Below are 14,180 nucleotides of genomic sequence, written 5' to 3' on the forward strand. Positions count from 1 at the left end.
GAATGAAACAGTAACAAACATATCAACCCTTCATTAAGGAGACATTTTCCTCAGTATAGAATTGCAAAAGGACTTCCTGACAAGAGCTGCTCAATGATGGAACAACGAATGTGTTCACTAGCCACGTACGAGCTTCCTTTGATACTTTTGAAAGCAATAACACCAAATGAAGCAGTCTCCATCAGAGAAATTAATGCTTACTTTTCTTGAAAACGAGTTTATTCTAATAATGGTTATGGGTCTTTGCATCCTTGATTTTAGCGGATAGGTATCCTGACAGTAGGAACCACAAGTGAAGGGAATACCTCCCCATTAAACTCAGAGAAGCTTTGTGGCTGAAAGTCATGTTCACCTAAACATTATCATCTATATTTTACATTTAAGGTAGTACATTTAGGAATTTAGGGGTAGTACCCTTACTCCAGGATTACCCAGGTCTGGCTGCACAATTAAGCTGCTGGGCCAGATCTATAAAAACAAAAGAATTGTCATATCAATGTAGCAGTATGGCATTTTGAAAAATAAACTGCAGATTTTGGAGTCCCAGAGATACGGGTTTGAATGCTAGTTTGATTATTCACTATTGTGGGATTTGGGGTAAGTTACTTCTCTGAGCCTCAATGTCCAGGTAAAATGGAAGGAGAAACTATATTAAATTCCAGATGTGTTATAAAGAATAAATGAAAGGAAATCTATAAAATGCCTAACAGGACCAGCAACACTGTATTCTCAAAAAATTGTAACTATTATTATTCTAATGCAAATATACATATATTGATTAGCCAAATATACGATTTTTGGGGGGACTTTCAATGATTTTAGAGTGAGATTTAGATAAATTTAAATTTTTTCTGGCAACCATTGCAGAATCAAGGATACAATGTCAGGAACTTCAGGGAGATCAGATCCCCAAATTCACCATTGCCTCTTTACCACTCCCCTTGATTCTGGAATTCTAGGATACAATATAAGAGATACTTCATACAAAATTCAACAGATAATTTGTCAAAGAGAAAAAATTTTTTTTCCATCTCTTTATCTAGCTTTGGTGAATAAGGAGGAGAATAGGGAATTAAAGAAAGAGATGCTTTCCCTCCACAATGTAAGGTGCATGACAGCATTCCTCTAACTCTATCAATGGCATGCTATAGTTTGAATATATCCCTGAAAAAGTATGTGTTGGAAACTTGGTGCTAGGAGGTAAGGCCTCATGAGAGGTGACTGGATTAAAGCTGTTATCCTCGGAGTGGGTTTGTTATGAAAGGACAAGTTTGGCCTCTCTTGTGCACATGCCCTCAGGCACATGCACATTCTTTCTCTCTCTTCCCCACCCCATTTGCCCTTCTGCCACAGGATGATGCAGCAAAAAGGTCCTCACCAGATGCCTACCCCTCAACCTTGGACTTTGCAGTCATGAGAACTATAGGAAATACATTTCTGTTCATTATATATTATCCAGTCTGTGGTATTCCATTATGGCAGCAAAAATAGACTAAGACATGGTGTAATGTTTATATTTCACAAAGATTGTCCTAGTAAATATAGCTTAGAGGTGAAAAATATGTTGGCTTAGTACACAAGGCACTCACTCATTATTCCTTTGCGATTTCCCTGTTAGAACCTAGAATCTATTAGCAGTTATTTTCCACAGATATTGATTTCCTTTCTGCCTCTTCCACTTAACACTCTCTTCATCCCAATCACAGATTCTTCACGAAGTCCCCTCTCATTATAAAATATGTCTTTTATCCTTTAAATATTTATTACTTTAAAAAAATGTAGATTACCAATAATGACTGATTTAGACTGTCATATACTATCTTATCTATAAACAAGTAACACTGCACAGGTGTAGATACTGGCAAAAATAAAACAGTGGGTATAAGAATTTGAGAAAGAAAGGAAGGCTTTCATTTGAAGACCTAATCTGAGGCTCTTGAACTCATAAAGTCTGTTATGTACTAATTTATATACGTACTTCTCGATGACTGCATTCAATGCCAGGAATCCACAGAACTAATTTTATATATACCCCAAGACTAATGAAGAACCCATATAACTAAAATGACACAAAATCTTGCTTCTGAGTTTAAATGACCTGGCAAAGATGTTAAATGCTTTATATCAATAGTTTATAAAGTAATTTTACATAACATTAATGAGATAATCACCAGATCAGTGCTAGCAGGTAAGCAGAACGGTACCATTTCCCTGAAATTTGGGGTTTTATTTGACAAATGAAGAAACTGAAGCTTAGAGGTAGAGTTGAAGTGACTCTGAAAAGACATGAGGTAAATAAGTGGCAAAGTAAAACCTAGAAAGCAGATCTTTCTATCTCCTAGTCTTTGTATGTCACACAGTCTTTCAAAAAATATACAGATACAGTAATTTACAATTTTCCATCTTTAATTTGGAATTTAAACTATTTTTCAAATCCTTACAAGTAGCCAGCCATCTTTAAATTCAATTCAAATATAACTTAAATATCTATGTGACAATAGCTTCCTTTTGTTTCAAAGCATATTAATCCTCACATCAACTCAAATGGAACCATTTCCAAGCAAATGGTTCATTCATTTCAATAAATACTAATATTTATTTCTTCTTTTTTTTTTTTTTTGAGACAGAGTCTCGCTCTGTCACCCAGGCTGGAGTGCAGTGGCATGATCCCAGCTCACTGAAACCTCCACCTCCCAGGTTCAAGTGATTCTCCTGCATGAGCTTCCCAAGTAGCTGGGACTATAGGCGTGCACCAACATGCCTGGCTAATTTTTATATTTTTAGCAGAGACAGGGTTTAGCCATTGTTGGCCAGGCTGGTCTCAAACTCACGACCTCAAGTGATCTGCCTCCCTCGGCTTCCCAAAGTGTTGGGATTACAGGCGTGAGCTACCGTGCCCAGCCAATAAATACTAATATTTCTAAGTGCTAATATGACTAAAACTCAAGCCATCAAAAGAATTTAGAAAGTTTCTTGGAGTTCTTTGTAATGCAATAAACTGAAGTTATGCATGACTACTTCATAAAAGGTCGTGTCCTTAGTTTAGTGTATCTGTGAGATTGATCATGAAAGCTCAAGAGAAGTCAGGTCAGGTGGCTTATGCCTGTAATCCCAGCCCCTTGGGAGGTTGAGAAGGAAGGATCACTTGGGCCCAAGGAGATCAAGGCTGCAGTGAGTATGCTATGATGGGACCACTGCTATCCAGCCTGGGTGACAGAGCAAGACCCTATCTCTTAAAAAAACAGCTCAAGAGACACTATAGGACTTCTTATGGTTTGAAACATGAGATTTACAGACTACATAAGTGAGTTTAAACCTGGGTTCAGCCAATTACCATCTAACTGTGTGATCTTAAGTTACTTAGGCCTTCAGTGTCTGTCATTTTCCTCATGTGTAAATAGAAACAGTAACAGTATGAATCTGAGTTGCACTTAAGAAGAAATAAAATAGTGTACATAAGGCAATGAATACACTGCTTAGCATATATTAAGTGCTCAAAAATGTTAGGTATTTGTCTTAAATCACTTCTGCATAAATAGTTCCATGTAACTTTCTCATCAGTTGAAAAATTACTTTGCAAAGAGGCCGGGTGCGGTGGCTCATGCCTGTAATCCCAGCACTTTGGGAGGCTGAGAAGGGTGGATCACGAGGTCAGAAGATCAAGACCATCCTGGCTAACACGGTGAAACCCCATGTCTACTAAAAAAAAATACAAAAAATTAGCCAGGCATGGTGGCGAGCACCTGTAGTCCCTGCTACTCAGGAGGCTCAGGCAGGAGAATGGCGTGAACCCAGGAGGCAGAGCTTGCAGTGAGTAGAGATTATGCCACTGTACTCCAGCCTGGGCAACAGAGCGAGACTCTGTCTCAAAAAAATAATAATAATTACTTTGCAAAGCTACAATACCATAATTCTAATAAATTTAATTTACCGAAAGGTTCAGAATTTGAAAAATAAAATAAAAACATGAACCCAGGAGGCAGAGCTTGCAGTGAGTAGAGATTATGCCACTGTACTCCAGCCTGGGCAACAGAGCGAGACTCTGTCTCAAAAAAATAATAATAATTACTTTGCAAAGCTACAATACCATAATTCTAATAAATTTAATTTACCGAAAGGTTCAGAATTTGAAAAATAAAATAAAAACATGAACCATGACATGATGTTATTATTATTTTTTTTTAAAGATAGGGTCTCACTGTGTCACTCAAGCTGTAATGCAGTGGTGCAATCATAGCTCACTACAGCCTCAAATTCCTGGGCTCAAGGACTCCTCCCACCTCAGCCTCCCAAGTAGCTGGGATTACAGGGATATGCCATTAGGCCTAGTTAATTTTTTTTTTTTTGGTAGAAATAGGGTCTCATTATGTTGACCAGGCTAGTCTCAACGTCCTGGCCTCAAGCAATCCTCCTGCCTCAGCTTCCCAAAGAGAGAGCAAGAGGGGAATGAACCCTCTCCTTTTTTTTTTTTTTTTTTTAACCCTCTCCTTTTATAACAGCACTAATCCCATCCATGAGGGTGAAGCCCTCATGGCCTAAATCACCTCTTAAAGGTCCCACCTCCAAATATTGTTACAATGGCAATTAAAGTTCAACATGAGTTTTAGAGTGGACAAACACTGAAACCATAACAATACCAAATACTTTCTTAACAATAAAAGATTAGACTGGACACGGTGGCTCACACCTGTAATCCCAACATTTTGGAGGGCCCAGGCGGGTGGATCACCTGAGGTTTGGGAGCTCAAGACTAGCCTGGCTAACATGGTGAAACCTTGTCTCTACTAAAAACACAAAAATTAGCCAAGTGTGGTGGCATGCGACCATAGTTCCAGCTACTTGGGAGCTACTTGTGAGGCTGAGGCAGGAGAGTCACTTGAACCCAGGAGGCAGAGGTTGCAGGGTGCCAAGATCGCAACACTGCACTCCAGCCTGGGTGACACAGCGAGACTCTGCCTCAAAATAAATAAATAAATAAATAAAATTAAAAATAAAAGATTAAGGGTGCTCAGAAGAGATTACTTCTGTCTGGGAGGACCATCAAGAAAGAATTCATGGAGAAAGTGGTCTTTAAGATTTAGGACAAATGACAGGATTGAGACAGTTGGGGTGTTGGGAAATAGCATGGTTGGGAGTAGCATAATCATGGGTAATGAAATGGAAAATCATCAGAATATACATAAAATGAACCAAGAAATGTTTTGTTTGGCTACAATGGAAGTATGGAGAGATGACTAGCGGGAAATGAGACTAAAAATTTAGGAATAGATCATGCAGAATACTGAATGTTGGAGCGCACTTTATTCTAAAGGCAATACAAAGCCAAAGAAGCTTTTGAGTAAGAGAGGGAAACAACCGGAGATTAACTCCAGAAATAACAATCTGGTAGATACAAGTCCAACTTCATTCAAGTCTACATTCTGAATAGATGGTTTGCAAAAAACAGGTACAAAATATGGAGGAACGAACAGGAGACAGGGAGAAACAATACACAGTCTAGAACCTCCGATGGCACTGTCATAACCAGAAGGCATTCTGAAACTCTCAGAGCATAATTTCTCACAAATTATAACGTTTCTCTTCACTGCAGAATGCAAAAACTGTGTATGACAAAAAAGTGTGTGTGTATATACAGGTGAAACATAGATACACACACACATATATATAATACACATATGGTTATTAGATACCTGTAGTTTAGATTTTAAAATTCACAGGAAATTATTAAAAAGTTCATCCAATAGCTCCTAAGGCTTTTCTGTGATTTAGGGCAGAATAACCCTAAGCTAGTGATACAATATTCAAGGTTTCACACTCAGGAGAAATTTAAGATACAATTTGTCAATTTCACTCAATGTACTACACAGAAGAGAAAAATAATAAATTGTGGTAATTTTTTTTTTTTTTTTTTTTTGAGATGGAGTCTCACTCTTGTTGCCCAGGCTGGAGTGCAATGGCATGATCTCGGCTCACTGCAACCTCTGCCTCCAGGGTTCAAGCAATTCTCCTGCCTCAGCCTCCCAAGTAGCTGGGATGACAGGCGCCCACCACCACGCCCGGCTAATTTTTTGTATTTTTAGTAGAGACGGGGTTTCACCATGTTGGCCAGGCTGGTCTTGAACTCCTGACCTAAGGTGATCCACCTGGCTTGGCCTCCCAAAGTGCTGGGATTACAGGTGTGAGCCACCACGCCTGGCCTGCGATCATTTCAGAACAGTAGCCTCCAACCTTTTTGGCACCAGGGATGGGTTTTATGGAAGACAATATTTCCACGGACTGTGGAGGAGGGGAGATGGTTTCAGGATGACTCAAGCGCATTAAATTTATTGTGCACCTTATTTCTATTATTATTACATTGTAATCTGTAATGAAATAATTATACAACTCACCATAACGTAGAATCAGAGGGATCCCTGAACCTGTTTTCCTGCAACTAGACTGTCCCATCTGGGGGTGATGGAAGACAGTGACAGATTATCAGGCATTAGATTCTCATAAGGAGCACACAACCTAGATCCCTCACATGTGCAGTTCACAATAGGGTTCACACTTCTATGAGAATCTAAGAATCTAATACCGCTGCTGATCTGGCAGGAGGCAGAGCTCAGGCGGTGACATGAGTGATGGGGAGAAGCTATAAATACAGATGAAGCCTCACTTGCTTGCCTGCCACTCACCTCTGCTGTGTGGCCTGGTTCCTAACAGGCCATGGACCAATACCAGTCCATGGCCTGTAGGTTGGGGACTCCTGTTTTAGAATACCCAAAATACGTTTTTACTTATTAAAAAATTTATAGTGAAATATATCAAGCTATTACCCTGATTATCCAAAAATAGGATTCTTAAAAAATATGTATAGTATATAGATAATATATCTGCGTTTTTAAGAACTGACATATTATTAATGGATACACAGAGGCAACTGACATAATGTAAAGAATACTGATCTGGGAGCTATAGTCCTAATTCTGCCACCAACTTGGTCTGTGATTTAGGTAAGCCATTCACACTTCTAGGTCTGATTTTTCTTATCTAAAAAATGAAGAGTTTGTATTAAATTATCTAAAATGCTTTCTAGTCCCAATACTGGATGAGCTGTGAAATGATTCCTATTCAAGGAAAAACTCATCTTATTTATGCTTTTGAAAGGTTATTTCCTTACATATACATCTATATGTTCACATCCCTATCCTACATTATAGAAAATATTTTTAGTTGGCTTAGATTATAGTCTGACCTTGAGACTATCATTAGTATCATGTAATCAGTTCCAAGTATTTTTGTTGTTTCAAAATTTTTGCAATTTAATAGTTCAAAATGGACTCAACTGACATATAAGTATCCTTTTAAAAAAATATAACCATTTATGCTAAACATGTCTTAATAATTCACGCAATAATTGACATCCTCTCCTTGCCGAGCGAGGATGTCTATCTCCCAGGATTCCATCTACGGACGTAGTCTCTTCACATGGGCCTATCCCATTTACAACCATACTCTCAACTATCCCGTAAAAGCTGTGTCTCCCAAATCTGTATATCTTAACTCAGACCTATCTTCTGGGATCCATACCCATATATTCATCTGCCATTTTCATGTTTCATCTGATGTCATTATTTCAAATTCAGCACACTGAACAAAGAATTCCCTTTCCTCTGCCAAATCTGTTCTTCTATTCACCATCTTGATGAATAAGACCAACATACACTTAGTGCTCTAAGCGAGGAATCTGAGGCCAACCTTAACTTGCCCCCTCTAACCCCCCATATCCAATTAGTTACCAAATCCTACTGAATTGAAGCACCACATCTTTCATATCTCTCCAATACTCTTTATTTCCACTGCAATTACTTAATTTAAATCCTGATAATTTCTTAATTTCTTGCTGGATTCCTGCAATATCTTTTTTAAAAATAAGTTTTACTGAGGTATAATCTATATATTGTAAAAGCAATAGATTTTAAGTGTACATTTCAATGAGTTTTGGCAAACAGCCATGTAACCACTATCCTAATCCAGATATAGAGCTCTCATCTCAGAAAGTTTTCTGGGACTCTCTGTAATTAGTTCTAGCACCTGCACCTCCACCTCACTTTAGGCAAACACTGACCTAATTTCTATCACCACAGATTAATTCTGCCAGTTTCAGAAAATCATATAAATGGAATCATCCAATATGTACTTCTTGGTGCCTGGTTTTTGCTCAGCATGTCTGTGAATTCATGCATGTTGTTGTGTACATCAGCAGTTACTTCATTTTTACTGTTGAGCAGTATTCTAGTGTATGAATATACATTTGCTTATCCTGAAATTGCTTCTTAACTGCCACCAGACTCACGGACTTTGATCCATTTTTCACAATGCTTCCACAGTCATCTTTCTAAAATGTAAATGATTATGTCACTCATCATCTCAAATTCTTTCAATGGTTCTTCATTGCCTACAGAATAAAGGATGGGCTCCTAAATAAGACATTCATGAACCTCCCATACCCTAGTCTCTGACACCCTCTCAAAACCCACATGAATGTACAATTACTTGAACCTCCAATGCCATTTTCTAGAATTTTTAAAAGTGAATACATTCAGATTGAGGAGAAAAGTGAAAGTTCCCAGTTATCTCCAGGACTAAATTCAGCTCCAGGGTATTATGTGGCTTGGAGGACCTGGGTGATTTCAGATTTAACCCTACACATTTTGGAACAGACAGGGTAAACACTCAAAGGTACTTCACAGGTATCGTGTGGTCAGTTTCCAGTGTATCACCTTGCCCTATGTAATGCTACACCTAAATTATTGTAGAGACTAATGAAGACATAAAGGCACAATCTTTTACGCATAATCTATATCACATTAAAAATACAATTATATATTCTGCTTCTGTAATTATTTAAAGAGTATTTTCCATGTTATTACATTCTTTTCATAAATATTGTTTTAATGGCCAAAAGAAGTTCTCAAAAAGATGCTCACATCTAATAAGTATGACACAGTTAAACTTTTCACCAAAACTAAGGCATTTAGGTTGCTTCTGAATTTTTGTGTTAAATTTAGGTAATGCTGTAATAAACACTTTCATTCACAGAAGTGCATTTTCTATTCTGGATACTATCTTTGGCACAGAATCCCACAATGAAAATTATTACATTAAGAAAGTCTGAAAAATTTATGGTTTTAATATTATGTATGAAATATTATCAAGTAATACGTGAAAATAGCTCTAATACCCCAGTCACCCTCACACCATCTCCAAGTCTTCTTCCTCAAAGATAAATCCTATTTATCAAGTACAGATAATATATACTGACGTCCTGTTACAATAAATGAGAACAGTTCAATTACACCATATTTTACCTCATTTGTTAAATCAAAGAGAGGCTGACTTTGCAATGTCAAATAACACAATGTCATAATAAATAATTGTAATGCCAAATAAATATTGTGCTTCTTTTCTCTCAATCTTAGTTTATTTTTATGTTAATATCCTTAGTCTTTCCCAACTTCTAACCTCTATGCCTTTACTTTTAAATTGCTAGTTAATATTTACAATTTATTTTGGAGCCACAAGCCACAAAGTCATCTATGCTAATTGTTTTTGAAATTTGAATATTCATTAGCATTTACACTATGATTAAATAAATATTGTTAACCAAAGAAACAAGAAGTAGGTTACAAATATGCTTCCTTCTACCAGATACCAATATCCTGACCCCTAGGCCACTAAAAAGAAAATATTCTTACGCTTAGGTCACCAGATTCTCTTATAGCTTTGATTTCAGCCTCTGTAAAATAATAACCATACCAGGTACAATACTAAAATTTATAATTTCCTCAAACCATGGAAAGCTCCACCTTGCCACTAATATCAAAGACCCCTGCCATGCTTATGTCCAAAGTTAAGACTATTATCTTGTATTTGAATTCAAAATTTTTTTGTCATCTACAAAGGGAGCAGACTAAGTCATACCTGCCAGGGCATCCCGATAAAGCTGCACAAAGTGATTAAAGATATCCTTTGGCAAACACTTTTCATCTGGTAAACACTGTAGAAGAATGACTATCTCAGACTGACCCACTGCATGCATTCCCTTGGTTGTGAAACACCAGCACTTCCTGTTCACATCTACAGATGGAATAAAAATATAAAAATAAAGAGATTCCTATCAATCCTTATTCTTAAAAAAAGTTGCACAGAAATCTGTTACAATACAGCAAAGATTAAAATAGATCACACTGAGTCTATGTAATTCAACTATGAACTGTCACTGCATTGCGCCAAAAAACAATTGTAGAAAATAAAACATGCCGGCCGTGCGCGATGGCTCAAGCCTGTAATCCCAGCACTTTGGGAGGCCGAGATGGGCGGATCACGAGGTCAGGAGATCCAGACCATGCTGGCTAACACGGTGAAACCCCATCTCCACTAAAAAAAAAATACAAAAAATTAGCCGGGCGAGGTGGCGGGCGCCTGTAGTCCCAGCCACTCGGGAGGCTGAGGCAGGAGAATGGCGTGAACCCGGGAGGCGGAGGTTGCAGTGAGCTGAGATCCGGCCACTGTACTCCAGCCTGGGCGACAGAGCGAGACTCCGTCTCAAAAAAAATAAAATAAAATAAAATAAAACATGCCAATGCCTCTGGCTCTTTTCTAAACACTTAGAAAATATTGAAAAGGAAGTAAAAGAAATAATAATAAAATGCACTTAAAACTTTTAACTATTATTAAAAGAAGCAACATTCTATTAATACTAAAATAAAACCGAACTATGTATTGTAACCCAATACATAGCCAAATGTGATTAAAGAACATAGTCTTCCACCATTATAGTTTTAAAAATCACATCATCAAAGGAAGTAATTACCTATGTAAGGCTAGAAGTAATTACAATAAAAGACAGTAGTATACCTTTGTCTTCAGGTTGTGACCTAAAGAAAATATATTTTTATGTATATTGATTAAATTTAATATATGACCAAAAGATTCGAGCTATTTTAACTATAGTCCTTTCTGGGAAAAAATTCTAGATAATCAGCAACATGACTTTACTTGGCTTCATGCCATAAAAATTAGTGAAAAGGATGGCTTTTCTGAACTACTTAGTTCCACTCCTTCACTTTAAGGCTATATGGAGAGTAGGAACAGCAGAAACCATATGTAGTCAAAAACAATGTTTAATCCTTGACACTTTTACTCTTCATACCCCAACACAATGGGATCCCCAAAGGAACTGAAAAAGGATTCACATAAAATTATGAATACCACCCATGTAAATCAAAACAAATGTAAATTTAAAAAGAAAGACATCTTTATTTCACTTTGGGAATCCTTGTTTTATGTACCTAAATAGGACATTCCTAATAATGGTATATACTTCAAGAATCTGGGTTAGCTAATTTTTTTTTTTTTAAATAGGGTTTCGCTCTGTTATTCAGGCTGGAGTGCAGTGGTATGATCTCGGCTCACTGCAACCTCTATCTCCTGGGCTCAAGAACTCTTCCACCTCAGCCTTGTAAGTAGCTGGCACTACAGCAGCATGTTACCATCTCAATATATATATATATATTTTGTGTGTGTGTGTGGGATGAGGTTTCACCATGTTGAGCAGGCTGGTCTCGAACTCCTGGGCTCAAGTGATTCATCTGCCTTGGCCTCCCAAAGCACTGGGACTACAGTTGTGCACCATGGTGCCTGGTCTTAGGTTAGCTAATTTCTAAGCAAAATTTATAAACTAGATATGGCAAATTGAAATTTCAAGCAAATTAATTTTAAATCTGATCCTAGAAGGAAAGGTAGCAAGCATTAAAAACTGGCCAAACATACAAGAGTGTGATTAGCAAGTAAGCCAGAAACCCACATTTCATCAATGTAGAACTTCTAAGGAAGTAGTATATGTTTCTGGTTTCCAAAATCAACTTAAGTACACGTGGAAAATTGCAGGATGGTTCCCCAGAGGTTCCTTCCTTTAAAATTGCCTATTAACACTCATTCATAATAAACACATTCTCTAAATAATTCTCAAATTTACTAGCTGGCGCGGTGGCTCACATCTGTAATCCCAGCACTTTGGGAGACCAAGGCAGGCAGATCACTTGAGTCCAGGAGTTCAAGAACAATCTGGGCAACATGGTGAGAATCCTGTCTCTACAAAAATATACAAAAAAAATAGCCAGGCATGGTGGTGTGCACCTGCAGTCTCAGCTACTTGGGAGGCTGACGTGGGAGGACTGTTTGAGCTCAGCAGGTGGAGGTTGCAGTGAACAGAGATCATGCCACTGCACTCCAGCCTGGGTGACAGAGTGAGACTCTGTCTCAAAAAATTCTGAAATACTGTCATCTTTCTCATTCTGATGCCCATGATGCTAGCATCAAGAATTGAGAAGTTTCTTCTGAATCTCAATTTATGATATACTGAAGCTTTACTGTGTGTTAGCTAACACTTTTCCTAAAAAAAGTTTTGCACCATAATTGAGGTTTCTGGGATTAAAACCTAGCATATAAATTATTTGAGTAGCCTGTATAATTTATCTACCACCAGTTATTCTAGTGGTAAGTTGTGATTTCACATACTCATCTCAAGAAGAACTTAAGTCAGATAAGTTCAAGATTTGTTTGGCTTTCCTCCATAGAGAATTCACCTACCTCACCCCTGTAACTCAATATGAGAGTTTCAGTTAGTTCCACAGCTGTCCTCTGGGATATATTATTTTATACAAACCAACTTTTTCAGAACTCAGTGTTCAGTAAGATGTGGCTCTATATAAAAATACTTGTGTGTAATAAATCTGAAAGTTTTATGACTATCTATGAGTCAGTAAACTATATCTAATTTTAATTTTTAAGAATTTATAACTTACAATTCACAATTTTAACCATTGACAACAAATTTGCATTTAAAACAAATACAAGTGGGTCAGGGCCACCATCCTCCAACTGCTGCATTACTGAAATCTGTGATGGTTTCTCTTCCACAGCATAGTCTGAAAGGGGAGAAAACAATGTAATAGGTTGGTTAAACGGACAAATCAAGAAAGAGATCAGATGGAGAAATGAGCTAATTATTCACAGAAAAGAGACATGCATTTGACTTATCAACAGGTGCATATAGAGCATGGTTTGTATCTGCTGGCTCAGTATCATGTTAATAGTGCCCCCTTTTACTCTCAGAAGTGACCCACTCCACTTGAGATGATAATGTGGTTATCCTGTGTATAGACCTTCCCCACAGTAGTTTGTGCCACAATCTAAAGACTACCTTTCTATTTAATAAAAAATTTCCAACTATTATAAGAAGAATTTCACATAATAAACGTTCAAGACCAGCATTTAAAATAACTAATGATATACAAGCGATAATATACTAGTTACCTCTGGAAAGGATATCAAATAGTTGGGGTAGAAGAGAGCCCTACCTTTTACTCTATGACCTTTTGTACTGTTTGACATTTTTGACAATTAAAAACTTAAACTTTAAAAAATGAACTCAGAAAATAAAAGTATCATATGTGACTGGCTTCATAAAACAATTCCTTTAAGTATAATTCAAGAGTTTAGTACATATATCACTAAAATCACCAGTAAATCACACATAAGATTCTGAGCATGAACAGGTTAATACTGAATGTAAACTCTTCCCATTTAATCTCTGGAAACACAGTATGTGCTTCAGCACCTCATTTTGAATGACAGTGGTCCTTTCAGCTTGAAGTCAAATCATGGGTAATAATCCCTGTAGAACCTAGAGATGTGGGAAAGGAACTGAAAATCTAAAAGTTGAATGTTGCTTAATTGATCTTATATAAAATGCATCTTTGCGGGACAATCAGGTAGAACAAAGTAACATCATTTCTCATTTTCTAATGGAAATTTTAAAATTGATTTTTTGGCTACAATGGGAAATATCTACCCCATTATTAAAAATACTTATTGGAAAGAGAAATCCTGAGTTTAAAATTTTTTAAATAAAGTCATCCCACTGGAATAAAAAATTGCAAAATTTTGGTAAAGAGACTGCAATATAGTTTAAGTAACACAGATAATTAACTGTTCTTTCTTGGTAGGAGAAGTTTTGACAATTAGATTTAATGGATATAACTTTTTATGAAAATGGAATCCAGCAGTCTGACATTTTTAAAAACAGAGTAGGCCAATTTAGTTCCTTGTTAATCTAAGATTTATTAAAATAA

General features: G+C 37.0%; 1 protein-coding gene across 1 annotated transcript in view; it reads right to left on the reverse strand.

Annotated features, from left to right (window-relative positions):
• Positions 1-14,180, reverse strand: part of ZFYVE9 (zinc finger FYVE-type containing 9) — a 139,806-nt gene that overhangs the window by 60,107 nt on the left and 65,519 nt on the right. The window contains exons 8-9 of the mRNA XM_007978756.3: positions 12,852-12,974; positions 9,967-10,122 (exon numbers count right to left, since the gene is read on the reverse strand). Of these exons, the coding sequence (XP_007976947.3) occupies positions 9,967-10,122; positions 12,852-12,974 (279 nt within the window). The remainder of the gene's footprint in view (positions 1-9,966; positions 10,123-12,851; positions 12,975-14,180) is intronic.

This window comes from Chlorocebus sabaeus, chromosome 20, assembly GCF_047675955.1.
Source record: "Chlorocebus sabaeus isolate Y175 chromosome 20, mChlSab1.0.hap1, whole genome shotgun sequence".
Taxonomy (NCBI): Eukaryota; Metazoa; Chordata; class Mammalia; order Primates; family Cercopithecidae; genus Chlorocebus; species Chlorocebus sabaeus.